The 17,583-nt window shown below is 34.9% G+C and overlaps 2 protein-coding genes across 3 annotated transcripts; one reads left to right on the top strand and one right to left on the bottom strand.

Moving 5' to 3' along the window:
* Positions 1-9,100: 9,100 nt before the first annotated feature.
* On the top strand, positions 9,101-12,627 carry LOC107906147 (uncharacterized). 2 transcript variants are annotated; one of them, XM_016833032.2, is made up of 4 exons: positions 9,101-9,550; positions 10,380-10,824; positions 10,983-11,098; positions 12,010-12,627. In XM_016833032.2, the coding sequence occupies exons 1-4, from the start codon at positions 9,184-9,186 to the stop codon at positions 12,429-12,431; spliced, it is 1,350 nt and encodes a 449-aa protein (XP_016688521.1). In that variant the 5' UTR covers positions 9,101-9,183; the 3' UTR covers positions 12,432-12,627. The 2 variants fall into 2 exon arrangements, with proteins under 2 accessions (XP_016688521.1, XP_016688523.1); XM_016833034.2 differs by having other exon boundaries at positions 9,412-9,550; positions 10,384-10,824.
* A 1,338-nt stretch (positions 12,628-13,965) lies between these two features.
* LOC107906148 (auxin-responsive protein IAA27-like) lies at positions 13,966-16,265 on the bottom strand. Its single transcript, NM_001326967.1, has 5 exons — positions 15,562-16,265; positions 14,995-15,209; positions 14,435-14,564; positions 14,166-14,227; positions 13,966-14,036 (listed from the first exon to the last, which is right to left on the bottom strand). The coding sequence occupies exons 1-5, from the start codon at positions 16,113-16,115 to the stop codon at positions 13,999-14,001; spliced, it is 999 nt and encodes a 332-aa protein (NP_001313896.1). The 5' UTR covers positions 16,116-16,265; the 3' UTR covers positions 13,966-13,998.
* Between the last annotated feature and the right edge of the window lie 1,318 nt (positions 16,266-17,583).

Genomic DNA, 17,583 nt, shown 5'->3' with positions numbered 1-17,583 from the left:
ATACTGTCAAAGAACTAGCAGTTTTTGCAAGGGTCCCATAAAGAGCTTTTCCTTGAACAATTTTTTTTTTCCTCTTTGTTTTCACCAAATGCGCATGACACGAGAGCTTCTAGCTAGATGTATTCAGATTTAAGATCAATTACGTTTCTTTCTTCCCATTTTCAGGTTTATTTGATCAAATCTAAAATATCCGAATAAATCGGATAGCATGCCATTTAGGGAGAAATAAAATTTCTAGTTTATGGTGTTGGTAGATTTAGTAATTTTGCACATAATATCAACGAATACACAATCAACGAACCATATATGTCATCTGAGGCCGACGTAAAGGGTAATCGTGAAGTAAATTTCTTTTTAGGACTCTAATAAATTCCATAATTTATGAAAGTTTAAAATAATTTATTCATTTTAATAGTCTATATGTCTATAATATTTTAAAAGTTAAACTAAATTTTTATTATTTTTGGGAGATTGAAGTACAATTTTATTTATATTAATTTAAAATTTTATAAATTATAAAAGATATTTCATTTTAGAGGTTGTGGAGCATTACCAGCCACCCACATTTACGCTGGGAGAGGGACTTCAATTTTGGGTGTATGAGGGGAAGCTTATTAGCTTTAGTGTATTTACCATGTCCCCTCCTCTGTCCTTTGTTTGCTTTCTTTTCCTTGATTGCGTTTAATAGATTCCTCTATTAAAAAAACATATATTATATTGGTAAATTTAATAATTTTGCACGCAGAAAAATACACAATTAATACTTAATAAAGTCAAGTTATTATATATTCAAATTTTAATTTAATTATACTTAATTATTATGCGTGAGTCTCCAATTTCATTATATAATATTGATATCAGATAAATTGTTTCAATTTTTATTATAATATTATACTTACAAACTTTTTTTTTGGGAAAAAAATAAACAAAGTTTACATTAATTTAAGACACTAGAAATCCTCCTAAGTGGATCTTGAAGTATTACTAAACCTTCTACTCTATTAAAGATCGTTTTAACCATACAATCATCATTTTTATTATTCTTTCTAAAAATATATTGTAAAAATGAATTACCAACTTTCTTTTTGAAAATATACAACTGACAAACCATATATTCATATTCGATTTTAAAATTTTAACGCATCTAATAAATTAATATTTACACAAAATTGAGACAAAGTGAAGATTTAATAAATATAATAATGTCCATTTAAGGACCACATCTCAATAAGCCTAATTTAATGATGTTTGACTAAACTAATGTCCTGCATTTTTGGTGGTGGACCTAACTACCATCAGATCCCGGGGTGCTCTAAGTTAATTAATTGGATTAATCACTTAATTATTAGGATAACAAAGAATCCCAAACAAGACAAACGACAGTTCATGCTTCATCCAATAAAGCTGTAATCTAGCATTCAAAAAAAAAAAATCTGTAATCTAATCAATCAATCAATTGATTTTTTTTATTTGACAGCATTTTAGTTAATAAAAATAATAGATGTAGAAGGAATAATATGAGATTTTTCGGTGTTGGATTTATTATCAGTTTGATGAAGTAATATTCTCCGATTCCATACTTTATTGTGCGAGTGCCAAGCAATCACTTAATCCATCTACAATATTTTATCCTTACACATATTTGTTTTCCATTATTCATGAACAATTAAAAAACATCATCATCTTACGTTATTTGTTTTCAAGTTATAACGTGAATTCGGACAAATGTAGTTGTAACTGTTGATGTGGATCCAAGAGTAGTTAAATTTTCAACGAACCACTCGCTCAAACGCAGGCCTATAGGGCCGAAAGCAAACAGGCCCACCATTTGGTCAGTCGCCATGAAATGTGATCCATATCGGCAACCTGTCAGGCCCGTTACTTCCAGGTCTTCACCCCAACCTGGTTTTATCAATTTTAACGTGGATTACAATACCCGCGCAGAAGGCAACTCATCAAAAGAGAAAAATGAAGCTTGAGAACCGACCAGCCTCCTTTTTCTTCTTTTACCATACTTGAAAGAGAAATGATCTAATTACATTCTCAACCCAAGGCAAGAAATACACTAAGTAGCAGCTAGAAATCTTCTACAACAAACAAGGCTTCTTCTAAAAAAACCTTTTCTTTTCCCTGCTAGGTGTTGTTTGGATGCAGCCGAAGACAATGTTCTGTCGGCTTTGGTGATGGTAGCCATTCTTTTCAGCTTAAGTATGATTTAGTACACCCTTCTTCACTTTTGCAACTGGAAGGACATCGATCCCATCAATTAGAATTATGATAATTTGGAAATGCAGACTGAAAATGCTAGTCATGTACATAGGATTTTGCTTAAGGAGAGGATTGCCAGAAACTAGGTTTGTTCGTGTATATTAGCTGGGGAAGGTCATCGGCTGCTCGACACATCTAACTACTACTGTTGCGCGGAAGCGTGTGAAAGAGTAAAATTATTGTACTGAAAAATCACACTAAGTTCAATTCCCAGGAAAGAGAGGTGGATCACGAGGATCGCTTACATACCAGATCTTTCCTAGCCAGAATATCCCTCTATCGTAATTTAATAGCACAATAAATCACTACAATGACACTTGCAAAATATGCAGAACAAAAATAAAGAACACTAGAATTTTAACGAGGTTCAGCAAATTTTGCCTACGTCCTCGGGCACTACCAAATATATTTCACTCCAAAAATACAAGTGAAAGTTTACAAATAGGGAGAGAGAACAATTGCCTTAAGTAGAGAATGGCAAGTGTGGGATGAAGAAAGTAAGAAATGGTTAGGCCTATTTATAGTTGAGGTTCAAGGATCAACTTGCAATGTCCCTATACAATTAGGGACCAAAATTGCAATTATCCCATGCCAACTTTTAACCCAACTTGCCAACCAATTTTCCTTTCTACTTTCGGTGCCCACCCTTTTTGACTTTTCAAACAATGGGTGGGTTCCAATAATCTCCACCTTGAAGATTTGATTAGGATAATCTTATCTTCACACAATTCTTTCTGCCTTTGACAACAATACTTGATAGTGCCTTCTTCAACTGTTAAACTTGCAGGATATTAATCAAGTTCAAACAATGTTCGAACTTGGTTGCTGTTACCACCTTGGTCATCATATCTGCGAGATTATTTGCAGTCTTGATCTTCTGAAGACAAATTTTCCCCTCTTCAATAATTTCCCGCACAAAATGGAATCGTACGTCGATATGTTTTGTACGTGCATGATAGACTTGATTCTTTGCTAAATGAATAGCACTTTGACTATCACAATACACGTTAATATGCTCCTGAACCAACCCCAAGGTTTTAGCCATACCTTGTAACCAAATAGCCTCCTTTACAGCCTCTGTTACAGCCATGTAATCGGCTTCTGTGGTTGACAATGCAACTGTAGACTGTAGTGTAGACTTCCAACTTATTGGTCCTCCAACAAGTGTAAACACATAACCGGTGGTTGATCTTCGCTTGTCCAAATCACCGGCATAGTCAGAATCAACGTACCCAATAACACCTTTACCAAGTGTATTATCCTGCTTGAACAGTAATCCAACATCCACGGTCTTCTGAATATACCGTAGAATCCATTTCACAGCTTGCCAATGTCCTTTTCCAGGATTATGCATATACCTGCTCACTATACTAACTGCCTGTGAAATGTCGGGTCTTGTACACACCATTGCATACATCAAGCTACCCACTGCATTAGAATACGGAACTTGCAACATGTATTCTCGTTCCGTATTCGTCGAAGGAGATAGTTGTGCAGAAAGCTTGAAATGAGAAGCCAACGGGGTACTTACAGGTTTGGTCTGCTCGTTCATGCCAAACTGCTGTAGTACTTTCTTCAAATACTGCTTCTGAGACAAGCTAACTCTGCCATGAGCTCTATCTCTACATATTTCTATGCCAAGAATCTTCTTAGCTTCACCTAGATCTTTCATCTCAAACTCGAGATTGAGTTGAGTCTTCAATCTCTCAATCTCAACTTTGCTCTTAGATGCTATCAGCATATCATCAACATATAAGAGCAAGTATATGAAAGTTCCTTCTTGTAGCTTCTGAAAATATACGCAATGATCAAATTTACTTCTTGTGTACCTTTGCCCTTTCATGAACTGATCAAATCGCTTGTACCACTGCCTCGGAGATTGTTTCAATCCATAAAGCGACTTTGTCAGTTTGCAAACCCAATTTTCTTTATCAGCAACATTGAATCCATCAGGCTGAGTCATATAGATTTCCTCTTCCAAATCACCGTGTAAAAATGCTGTCTTCACATCAAGCTGAACTAGTTCAAGATCATGTTGCGCAACCAAGGCTAGCAAAATCCGAATAGACGAATGCTTCACAACTGGAGAAAACACTTCATTGTAGTCTATTCCTTCTTTCTGAGCGTAACCCTTTGCTACCAATCTAGCCTTGTATCGAATTTCATTTTTACTAGGAAATCCTTCCTTCTTTGCATATACCCATTTGCATCCAATTGCCTTCTTTCCCTTGGGCAGTCTCACCAACTCCCAAGTCCTATTTTTATGAAGAGACTACATTTCTTCATTCATAGCTTGCTTCCACTTTACACCATCAGAGTTACTTATTGCTTCTGTGTAAGTGGAAGGAACATCATCATCTGCAATTGGAAGTGCATAGGCCACCATATCGTCAAAGCGAGCAGGCTTACGAATCTCTCTTCTTGGCCTCCTATATGCAATTGAATCTTGTTGCTGTAGAAGTTCTTGGGTCGAAACTTCTTCATCATTTGTTCTTTCAATATTAGCTGGATCATCATTAACCTTTTCAAACTCCACCTACTGCAAAGTACTACTGGTTTTGTCATCCTTTTGTGAATCCTCGTTATTCATCATGGTTGATTCATCAAAAGTTACATCTCTACTGAAAACAATCTTCCTTGTATCAGGACACCAGAGACGGTATCCTTTTACACCACCAGTTATACCCATGAATAATGCTTTCTTTGCTCTTGGGTCTAACTTAGATTCTTTTACATGATAATATGCAGTGGAACCAAAAACATGTAAAGAATCATAATCAGTAGCAGGTTTACCAGTCCACATCTCCATAGGAGTTTTTCCATTTATTGCAGCTGATGGCAATCGGTTAATTAGATGGCACGCATATGTAACTGCCTCAGCCCAAAATTCCTTGCCCAATCCAGCATTGGACAACATACATCGAACTTTCTCCAGTATAGTCCGATTCATGCGTTCTGCCACCCCATTCTGCTGTGGTGTATCTCGAACAGTGAAGTGTCGCACAATGCCCTCATCTTGACATACTTGTAGAAATGGATCATTTTTGTACTCAGTACCATTATCTGATCGAAGTCGTTTGACCTTTCAACCTGTCTGAGTCTCCACCATCTTCTTCCACTTCAGAAATGCATCCAAAACTTCATTTTTTCTTTTCATTAGATACACCCATACTTTTCTTGAATAATCATCAAGAAAAGTGACAAAATAGTGCATACCTCCCAAAGAAGTCACTTTGGTAGGTCCCCACACATCACTGTGAACATAGTCCAGAATTCCTTTCGTATTGTGAATTGCTGAACCAAATTTTACCCTCGTCTGCTTGCCCAGAATACAATGTTCACAGAATTCCAATTTGCAAGAATTTGCACCTTTCAACAAGCCTTGCTTCGCCAAAGTCTGCAAAGCTTTTTCACCAGCATGTCCCAATCGCCTATACCATAACCTGGTAGCCTCTGAATCTGCATCTTTCGCAGAAGCTGTTGATGTTGATCCAATAACTGTACTTCCATTTAAATAGTACAAGTTATTTCTTCTAATGCCTTTCATCACCGTCAATACCCCAGCTACTACCTTTAGTAATCCATCTCTCAAAGTGATTGTGAGCCCTTTAGATTCTAGGGCCCTAATGAGATGAGATTTTTCTTCAAGCTGGGTACATAGCGAACATCTGTCAGAACTTGGATTGAGCCGTCATGGTTCTTCAATTTGATTGTACCTACACCCATTGTCTTACAGGCACTATCATTGCCCATAAAAACAACTCCACCTTCTAGTTCTTCAAGACTAGAAAACCAGTCCTTATTAGGACACATATGGTAAGTACATCCCGAATCCAATATCCACTCATCCGTTTGACATGCCATTGCCATGCCAACCAAGCTAAAGTCTGACTCCTCATCATGCTCCGCTACACATGCATTAGAAATAGACTTGCCCTTTTGTAACTTAGGACAATTCTTTTTCCAATGCCCTTTCTCACGACAAAAGGCACATTCATCTTTGGCGGGTCTCCCTTTGGACTTACCCCTTCTACCAGGTTTGCTGCTGTGTGAACGACCTCTTACTGTTAAGACTTCTGCAGTTGTATCTCTGTGATCTCTTTTATCTTTCTTTCGAGTCTCAGATCTATACAACGCACTACAGACTGCATCAAATGTGATTGAATCTTTCCCATGAAGCAATGTGGTGGTAAGATGATCATATTCATCAGGAAGGGAATTCAACAACAATAATGCCTTGTCTTCATCTTCAAATTTCTCATCCAAATTTAGCAAGTCTGCTAAAATTTTATTGAATGAGTTCACATGGTCATTCATCGACATACCGGGTGCATACGTGAACCGAAAAAGTTTCTTTTTCATATAAAGCCTATTTTCAAGACTTTTCGTTAGAAACTTTTCTTCCAATGTATCCCACAGCTTCTTCGCTGATGTCTCCCTCATGACGGAGTACTTCTGCTCTTTGGCCAAACATAGGCGGATTGTACCACACGCCTGTCTATTGATCTTGGCCCACTCCTTGTCATCCATCTTGTCAGGTTTTTCTTCAAGGGCTATATCCAGCTCTTGCTGACATAAGACATCCAGGATCTCACACTGCCACATACCAAAATTATTGGTACCGTCAAATTTCTCTACTTCAAATTTTGCATTTGTCACAGTAGTCCTTGCTGATGACGATGCTGCTGCCATTTTTCTCCTCAGTCTCAACTACTGTATACGTGAACAGTACTGTATACGTGAATAGTGCCGTATACGTGAATAGTACTATATACGTGAATAGTGCCGTATACGTGAATAGTTTCGTAAACGGTCGTACTCCCCAAGTACGAACCTGGCTCTGGTACCAATTGTTGCGCGGAAGCGTGTGAAAGTGTAAAATTATTGTACTGAAAAATCACACTAAGTTCAATTCCCAGGAAAGAGAGGTGGATCACGAGGATCGCTTACATACCAGATCTTTCCTAGCCAGAATATCCCTATATCGTAATTTAATAGCACAATAAATCACTACAATGACACTTGCAAAATATGCAGAACAAAAATAAAGAACACTAGAATTTTAACGAGGTTCAGCAAATTTTGCCTACGTCCTCGGGCACTACCAAATATATTTCACTCCAAAAATACAAGTGAAAGTTTACAAATAGGGAGAGAGAACAATTGCCTTAAGTAGAGAATGGCAAGTGTGGGATGAAGAAAGTAAGAAATGGTTAGGCCTATTTATAGTTGAGGTTCAAGGATCAACTTGCAATGTCCCTATACAATTAGGGACCAAAATTGCAATTATCCCATGCCAACTTTTAACCCAACTTGCCAACCAATTTTACTTTCTACTTTCGGTGCCCACCCTTTTTAACTTTTCAAACAATGGGTGGGTTCCAATAACTACTATTAGTGACTAGCTATGCTGTTCCGACTTCATATATCTATATTCGACACTCATATTCAACATATTTTTAAATATAATTTATATGAATTTTGTAACTCTTTAATGTGAAAAAGAAGCATTACAAATAAGTAAATAAAATATATCGAGAAAGATCAGATTGTGGTTTGTAAAGTAGAGAAAGTTGGTTAAAAGTAACTGAGAATAAGGCTGAGTAAAGGAATTGGTTAAAAGAGCTTTAAATAGAATTCTAATATTTTGATTGCCAACCGTTTTCGAAAAAAGAGTTGTTTTGTGGTAAAAAAAAAAAGCGCTTATTTTAAATAATGGTTATTTTTTAAAATTGTTATTTTAAATATGCGTGTTTTTTATTATTCTAAATAAGAGTTATTATTAATAGACTACATAAAATTGCAATTATTCAAAATTATAGTATTATTCTGAACATAATTATTTTTAAAGAATGATTATTTTGAATATTAAGTGAAATAATATAAATACTCATTTAAAGTTATATTTTTAGAAGCATAAATTTGTTTATTTCTGATAAGGAATAAAATATTAATAATTGAAACTAAATATCCACAACTCTTAAAATACCCGTGTCTAATGTGACAGACTCGAGTAACTTAGCTGGCTAGATATCTCAAACTGTCACAGAGTTGGTCAACTGTGCTTGATTTTAAGTTACATGTCTTTTGTAGCCTCAACATTGAACTGTATATACTGCAAAACTGTCACAGGTTTGGTTCCTCAGCTCATGCAGTGAATTTCAGCGGTTCTGCACCCATTTAACCTTTTAGCTCATCGATGGTCCTCACTGGAATTGTTTTGGCTTCTCTATATGTATTACTTAAATAAACTGTCATTTAGATCCTTATGCTTATTACTTAGTTAACACTGCATCATAATTTTGATTACCGGTATAACTGGACTAATATAATTCCGACAATTTTATGATTAACAATTATCTTAAACTTTTGTTGCATGGAATGCAAGTTTGTGTCTGTTTTTCTTTTAATAAACTGTCACCATAAATATAACAAAAATTGTTTTGACATAAAATATAACAAAAATAATTCAAACACATTTATCATAACTTGTTAATTGCATAGAAATAGAAAAATAATAACGAAGTCCGAAAATTAACTTTTATAAATTACAAATCTGACACAATTTATTAATGTTGTTTGAATTGAATCGACTAATCGAATTGGTTAAATTAAGAATTGGTCAGAGATTAATCCGTAAGATAACTTTAAACACGTTAGATCGAGAATTTATATCAACAAATTGAATCAAGAATTTTTTAATTTTTTAAAATTTTAATAAAATTTTAATCAAATTAATTAAATCGAATTACAAATTATTATTATTATTATTTTCAAATTCAAATGATTATTAAATGTTAAATAAAGAAAATAAGGTAATCAAAGGCATCACCCACCACGTGACCAGCAGCTTTAACTTCAGAGTTCCCATAAGAGAGAATTGAGCACCATCACTCACTCAAAACCTGAACCACAATGCTGGACAGAGCCTTCTCCGCTCGCCGCACTCAACCTCACTCCCTCTTCGACGTCCCCACCTCCTCCGCCGTTTCCGATGTCTCTCCCGACGCCGAATCCGCTGACTTACTCGCTGACGAGTCCAAAACCAAGAAACCACACCTCTACGTCTTGGCCTCCAATTATATGTCGGGCTTGGGACTCGTCAAATCGCCGTGCCTCTGCCTCTCACTCTGTCTTCTTTTGATCGTTTTCATACTTTTCTCTTTGATGCTTAACTCTCGCTCCTTCGTTTGCCTTTCGTCCTATGACCCGATATCTCGTGCCAGTTTCTTTGGTCTCGATGGGCTCGATTCCGATTTCGGATCCCTCGGTGTTCCTTGGTGTAAGTTTTGCTTTTTGGTTCTCGATCGGATCTGTAACTTTCTTCATTTTTTTATATGTTTCCGTCATTGCATTAGTTGAATGAGATGCCATTTCATTGCTTAATTGTGATCAATTTACTCGCTTAGCTTAATTTTCCGTTGTTGAGCTATGCTATCACCATTTTCTTTTGATTATTAGAATCTGACTTGGTGATTAGATCAAACATTTATTTGTTTCTCACAGTGATTAAAATGTTGAAAGACTGATTTCGAATACTAATAACTTTTTTTAATGAATTTATTGGAGCTTAAATGTAGAAGATGGGTCCTTTTCTAAAAGCTTAAGCTTCCATGATAGTTATTAGTATTCCTAGTGAAGCATTCACCGGACAGGTTCCTCCCTCGGCTAAATTTCCCTGAAACTTTAAAAATTAGTACTAGAAGGCAATAAACAATCGATTTGAATTTCCTTACTTGGCTCTTAATCTGTATTAGGTTTCTAGGAAACTCTGAACCGATATTCAACACTCACTCTTCATTGAGTGTTGCTGATTGTCAAGAACTAATCTTCGATTTCCTTTTGCTCATTTATGATATCGTATGAGTTTTTATTCTTCATATCAAAGTTGAAGCCATTTGCATTACCTTTTTGTCAATATTTCTTCTCTTTACTTCGCAATCTACATTATGCTCCTTTGATTGTTTTGAGTGAAAATTTTTGTTGAATGTCCTACTTGATCGGATTTTTTAATTAGTAATTTTATTTAATGCTAGACATGATTTCATCTTAAATTATTTAATCTTAACTCTCTCGGTTTGCGCCCATTTAATTCATATCCTTGGCAAAAGGCAGATCGAAACAAGGAAAAACAGTTGAATGGACATCCAAAGATTTAGTCAAGGGCTTGGAGGAGTTTGTACCAATATATGAAACACGTCCAATAAAAAATAACATGCATGGAATGGGTTTTGACCACAGCTTTGGGCTTTGGTTCATTGTGCAATGGCTGAGACCGGATATAATGATTGAGAGTGGTGCTTTCAAGGGACATTCCACTTGGGTTATGCGGCAAGCAATGCCTGACACACCAATTATCTCACTCACACCCCGGCATCCTGAGAAGTACTTGAAAAAGGGGCCTGCTTATGTTGATGAAAATTGCACTTACTTTGCTGGAAAAGATTTTGTGGATTTTGGAAGTGTTGATTGGGAGAGGGTGCTGAAGAAACATGGAATTTCTGATTTCAGCAAGGTTCTTGTCTTCTTTGACGATCATCAAAATGAATTGAAAAGGTACTTAATGCAACCAAGTACTGTTGATATTCTTCCTTAGCAAGCTCAAAGTTTTAGGTTTCAGTAGAGCTGATTTAAAGCTACTTCATTTCTTGGTCTTACTTTTATGATTTTGAGTTTAGTTTGCTTTTGTTGTTGGGATGTACTTGAATGAACAGGCTGAAGCAGGCATTGAAAGCTGGCTTTAACCATCTTATTTTTGAAGACAATTATGATACTGGAACTGGAGATCACTATTCGTTGAGGCAGATATGTGACCAGTTCTACATTAGAGGTAGAAGCTCTTACACCATTTTTATCTGCTTTTCTTTTATTCTTTTCTCAGTTTCTGATATCCTCTGATTTGTTGTACTCTGGCACACGTCCACTTTTATCTTCTGTCATTTTGCCTGAAGTTATATCCTTGACTACCATTCTTGTACTGCCTTATTGTGCCATACCTTCAGTATGATCATAAGTAGGTATATTCATTGTTTAGGGTAAGTTGGGAACCTGGGATATCTGTTTTCTCTATAAATCATGTTATGCTTTAAAATGTGTCCTCATTTTCAGTCACATGACTAAATAATTGAATGGCTTTCCCATATTTTGCATTCTATTATTATATAATTTATCTTTCTAATTGCATGCCTTTTGGTTCATGTTCTACTTGTTTGACCGCTGCTTAAGCAATTATGTTGGCTTCAATGCTGTTACAAGGACATTATATCTTGATTGATTCTTTTATTTGCTTTTCCTGGAAATTTATAACCATTGAGTACATACCAGTAAAACATGTATAAACAGAACCGAAATTAGTTGAACTTTAATGAAGTTGCCCTATATCAGTTCAAGAGTAAAAGAGACTGGGGTCTTAAAATGCTATGATTATACTTTTAAGAGTAACTAGATCTAATCTTTTGGTACTTCTCGTATGGCTTTATTCATATTAATAGCTTGAGATATTTATAAATATGATCTGCTGCTGGCACAAAGAAAGGATTTCTGGTTGTCTTGAGGAATTCTTTCATTTATGAGGCTTGGCATTTCTCGTCTGGCCTCTCTTTAGAACTCTATTTTGAGTTCATTCTGTAACTCTCCAACTGCAATGATAGTTTATGCATAAATCATATATATGGTATGCTTGAATCTTCGGTTGTGAGTTTGTTTTCTTTTCTTACGTAATTGTGAGCATTGTTCATTCAGGAGGTGGTCATAGCTGCTTCAAGGACAGTGATGAAGCTAGGATTAGATCAAAAAGAAAGAAATTCTGGGAGAAGGCTGTGGATATAGATGAACTATGTGGGCCACATGAAGCATGGTGGGGTGTTAGAGGAGAGTTGCGGGATAACTTTAACCACAATAACACCCCGATCTCTTATGGCGAACATTTTCAGAATAGCAGGTTTGTTGAGTTGATTCTTGACGTCTACTGGGAGCTACCACCAGCAGCTGGTCCTTCCCTCACCCACCAAACTCGCTACGATCCTGCTCGTGCACCTACACCTATTGTTGAAGATGGCCGGTATCGAATGTTTAAGCGGCTCGGTTTAGACAGGCTTGAGAGATCTGTATTTAATGGATATACGCAGATGGTGTATCTGCAAATTTCCAAACCAGAAACTTGAAACTATCCAGGATGGGGTATGTTTCAACTTCAGTAGATGAAACTTGTGTCAATATATTTCATTTCCCTGTAGCAAGCTGAGAGTATTTTTCTTGTTAACTTAAACGAAACGTGATGTCCGATTCTTAGGATCATACTCTATGATGTTTTTCCAGTGTAATTTTATTTATGTGATAATCAATCTAGTTCACCATCCACTATTTTTTTTTAATATGAGCGAGTGTGCTTGGTTGAATAACTTCATTTCACAATTTATTTTTATGTGGTAAAATCAGACTGTAAATCTTATTGGTCACAAATTAGGTTATGCCTTTCCCATTAACCCGAACATGAATTATCTTGAATTTTAAAAAATCCAAACTTAGATCTAAAAGAATAATCCAAAATTAACTTAGAATTTGAACAATTTTACACAATCTGATTAGGCAGCAAAACCCGAACCTAATACTAATTTAAACTTGTTTGACGTTCCAACTTTATAAAAAAAGTCTATTTACTTTTTCACCTCTTTTAGGTTTTTAAATTTACATTTTTAATCGAATCATCCCAAAATGAATGGAAATGTTGATGACATGTATGACACATCACCATTTAATTAAAATTTTAAATTTTATAAAAATTATAAAACTATTTTTAAAAATTAAAATTATCTAAAAAGCATATAAAAATAATTCTTAAATTTTAATTATTAAAAATTTAAAATTTCTTATATACTTATGTGGCAATCCACATGTATGCCACGTTAGTAAAGTTAGCAAAGGTCGACTTTTCCCTCCATGATTTGACAAAATGCAAATTTAAGGGAAAAAATTAAATAAAGGGCTAAAATAACTTTCTTTTCTAAAGTTGAGGGCTAAAAAAATCATTATGCCCAATCTTAAAACTGAAAACTGAAAAATGAAAAGAATAAAATAGAACACCCATGCTTCAAACTGAACATTTTTGCGGAAATCCGTCCAATAGACATAATTCATTGATGTGGTAAAGTAGAATGAAACCAATGGCTGGCTAATCCATAAAAGAAAAATGATGACAGACACTGGTTTATTTGTTGTAATCACAGTGCAAAAGATTGAATTGATGGGATTAACGATTAAGTTAAAGTGGGGCTTTTATTATTATTAACTTTTTCTCTCACAGAAAGCACTCCTCACTTACGTTAGGTGACCCAAGCTTTAGATTCAACGCAACTAATGGATGCCTTTTGCTTTGCCTTTTCTATTCCTTTGTCTGAGTGATTAGAATGTAGGACTGTAGGAATCGAGGCAGGCGTGCTCTTCTTTTTCAAATAATAGGAGAAACAGATTGGCAATTTGACAATCAATCCATTTACACAGCACCCCAAAAGTACACAATTTGATTAAAACAAAAATTAAACAAAACAAAAGAAAGGTAAACCAGACAACCTTAAATAATTGGATATGTCTTCAATGCCATAATTTGCCTAATACAATCTCTTTTTTCTCTTACTTCAACTAAATACATCAAACTGTAATATCTGAAAGCACACACATATGTATATAAAGTTGTTGAGTAAAGTTTCCTGTGTTTTTTCCAGGTCTTTTGCATTAGTTCTGGTTCTTGCATTTCTCCATGGCTCTTGGAGCTGTAAGCAATCAAAATGGACTCCCTCAATATTGTACACCATAAATGCAAACAAAATCTAATTCTAATCCATGATTAAGGAAAAGAAGGCTAAACTGTGGTATATTTTGTTTTAATCAGTACGGAATACCTAGTCCGATTGCCTCTGAACCTTTCATTATCCGTAGCCTCCTACACGAATCGGTGAACATCCTGAGTAACAAAGATGATAAGGTCAGGGAATCCATCACATAAAGAATAAACGTAGGCCAATATGGCTGTATTTTAAGTGATCTGATACATTGCAATGCCAAGTTACATTATAATGCAACATGTTAGCATAAAAACCACATCCCAGCAAGAGTTATTCAAGATTATGAAAAGACTCGAAAGCGCTTATCTAGGTGGAGAAGGACTTACTCCCATGGAACATCACCAACAAGCATCCAATCACCATCCTTGTCTTCATATGTCAGCACATACTCAGATCCGTGGAGAAGATCCATCAAACGGCTCTCACTGAGACCATCACCGTTGGAACCGCACTGCCCTGAATCACAGTCATCCATTCACACACATTAAATCAACATACACTTCACCTAAAAATCATAGGATGCTAAGCGTTCTGAAAACAAAATCAGTTCATCCTCTGCTAAAGAGTGTTCTTAATCCATGCCTATTTTGCACGTGAATCTTGTTATATATATGTCCAAATTAGTATTTGTATCATGAAAGTTCCATTGTATGCATACAACAGATATCAGATAATAAGATAAAATCATCTCTTTAAAAGAGCAAGAAAATCCAGCTCTTTGGAAATTAAGAAAAGGACAAAACTTACCCCATTTTTTTTTTCAAAAAAGTAATCTCAACACATTTATCACAATAAAGTTGCAATTTTGTATGGTATTTATGATTATTAGTAAATTATTTTTTCCCTTACTAAAGTAGAAGTATGTATGTGTGAGGGATTGTTATACCGATAGTAAAGCAGCTGAACATCTTCTCCAAAGCTGATGAGAATTCCCTATAGTTATTGTAGGTCTTGAGGTCAACCTTCCTCAAGTATGGTGCTCCATCCATGCTCACCTTTACATACAGACAACCAGCAGCTTCATCACTGTTCTTTGCCAAATTAGAGGCCATGCTGTTCTTCCTGAATGATCTGATTGGTGGCCATCCTACCACCTGTGCCCTGTTACAGAAATAAAAAAGAACTTCTCAATAATTGATGTAAAATTATATACTAACTAGCTGTTATTTAAAAAAAAGAAAGAAAAAAAGACCAAAGAGATCGAAATTCCCAACAATTCACAAATAAACAAAGAGAGGGACTGGTGAACAGCACACTAAGAACTGGAAAAGGAAAAGCCTAAGTAAATTTCCATTTTGCAAGAATGTTTTGAAGCAAACAAAACTTAATCACAGTAGAATGAGTTGTATAACTGATATCTCCATGGCCAACAAGTTTCTTCTCCTTCAACGATTCAGAAGAAGAAACCAAAAGATTAAAAAAAAAAGTAAACAGGTTTGAAAATAAAACGTACTTTGCAGCTGGGGCACTAGCATGTTCATTTACAGGAGGAACAAGATTCTTCTTATCTTGAACCGGTTTTGGAGACTGGGGAACACCAACAACCTCTTTCATGACAGGCACAGACGTCCTTACCTGTTGGGGATTGGTTTTATTATCCAAACCACCTCTAGGAGAGGCCAAGACAGCACCTTTACCCAACTCTACATCAGATTTACCATTTATAGCGAAAACCCAATTCCCATTAGACCCATCAATGGCATCTGAGAAACCCCTTTTAGCTCCAGACACCAAGTTCTTCAAAGGGCTACCAACAAAACCGTTGCTTTTATCATTAGTCTCCAAATCTTTGCCAAAAAGAGACAGCTTTCTCTCAGGTGACTCAGAACCTGGTAAGCCAAGCCTCAGCTCAGTTTCTTTGAGATTCAGGGAAGGATTGTTGGTGGTTTTGTCTTCAATATTGGAGGGAATTGAAGAGGAAGAAGAAGAAGATATCTTCTCAGAGCTTCTTTCCATTGAAGAAGTCGCTGCTAAACCTATGTAATCATGTTCCAAAGGTGTAGACATCAAAGTATGAAACACTTAAGAACTTACTCCTTATCTTTAAATAGTTACAAGAAGCAAAATGAAGAACACAATAGCTAATGTGAGAAGAGAGAGAAGCAGTGGCAATGGGGGAGGGAGAGCTGGTTTTTGATGAAACATAAAAAAGAAGCTTCTTTTCTTTGGCCTCTCTATACCTGCTTATTTAGCCTCAGGATTACCCGGCAATTTGTGAATATTTACTTTATTTTCGTGTATTTTAGTCTAAATTTAGTTATTTAGATTACTTTATATTTTACTGTATTTTGTTCATCTCAGTTGAGTAACGTGCATAAGGGAAAATAACGCATGAAATACATACGATAGAGTCACGTCACATTATCTATAATTTCTTTAATAATTTAATATTAAATCAATATTTTTATTTTTTTAAAAAATATAAAATTTAAAATAAAATTACTTGATAAAACATTAAATTATTAGAAAATGATAATATCCTATCTTATACAATCATTTATGTATCGGTAATATTACATGGATAAAGATAAAAGACAACTTTCTATATATAAACGTTTACATGAAGGAAAAAAAACAATGTAAAGCTTAGCCTTTTACCTCTAAAATACCTTACAAGTTTTACATATTGTGAACCTAAATTTATATTTTTTATCAGATCACTTCAAAATAAATGAAAAAATTAACATTTGCTAACTTTGTTAATTATGTGAATGACATGCCTGCATTTAATTAAATTTAAAAAATATTATATATATTTTATACATTTTTAATAATTTTAATGATCATTAATTTTTAAAGACAAATTTAAAATTTTTAAATTTTAATTAAATGTTGATGTGTCATCCAAGTGACAATTCGCGTGTATGTCACGTCAATTTGGGTGATTTGACAAAAATAAAGAATATAAGTTTAAGGACTAAAATAGCGAAAAATTAAATAAACGATTAAATAACCTTTTTTAAAAAAATTAAAAGACCAAATAAATCATTATCCCTTAAAAAAATCACATGAAAAACAAAAATACTTATATAGCTTGCATTCAACAAACAAATCTCTGTATTATTGACCTCAGACATGGTCTTATTTGGAAATTTCTGAAAAAGATGAAAGTTGAAACAAAATAATTTATATACAGTAAAAGCAAAAGTGAATGAAGGCGAAAGGGATGGCACGAGAAATATCATAAGAAGTGAGCGTCGTTTTAAGGCTTAAGCCCTCACAAAATAATATTCATTTTATTTTATTTTGCAGAGCATTGCATGCACCACTCTGCATCATCGTGCCATCAACCAAAAACCAAAACTCTTCTTTTATATAATGGAGCTTACATCTTTTCTTTTACTGGATTTTGTTCTCTGCATTTTTCTGTCTTTACGAAGACTATATAAAGTCGATGCAAACGAACAAAAATAAAGTCTTGAAATTTGAGAAATATTTTGTTGGAAAGTTGTCACGTAACAATCAACATGCAATA

This window comes from Gossypium hirsutum, chromosome D05 (assembly GCF_007990345.1).
Source record: "Gossypium hirsutum isolate 1008001.06 chromosome D05, Gossypium_hirsutum_v2.1, whole genome shotgun sequence".
NCBI lineage: Eukaryota > Viridiplantae > Streptophyta > Magnoliopsida > Malvales > Malvaceae > Gossypium > Gossypium hirsutum.
This window is presented reverse-complemented; position numbering and strand designations above follow the sequence as displayed.

Bases quoted from the DNA above. Each gene is read 5' to 3' on its own strand.
- LOC107906147 (XM_016833032.2), top strand. From the start codon at position 9,184: ATGCTGGACAGAGCCTTCTCCGCTCGCCGCACTCAACCTCACTCCCTC. The intron at 10,825-10,982 runs GTACTTAATGCA...TTGAATGAACAG, and splicing joins CATCAAAATGAATTGAAAAG to GCTGAAGCAGGCATTGAAAG. The intron at 11,099-12,009 runs GTAGAAGCTCTT...TTGTTCATTCAG, and splicing joins TGACCAGTTCTACATTAGAG to GAGGTGGTCATAGCTGCTTC.
- LOC107906148 (NM_001326967.1), bottom strand. From the start codon at position 16,115: ATGTCTACACCTTTGGAACATGATTACATAGGTTTAGCAGCGACTTCT. The intron at 14,228-14,434 runs GTAAGTCCTTCT...TTTGTTACTCAG, and splicing joins GTTGGTGATGTTCCATGGGA to GATGTTCACCGATTCGTGTA. The intron at 14,037-14,165 runs GTATTCCGTACT...GATTGCTTACAG, and splicing joins TTCAGAGGCAATCGGACTAG to CTCCAAGAGCCATGGAGAAA.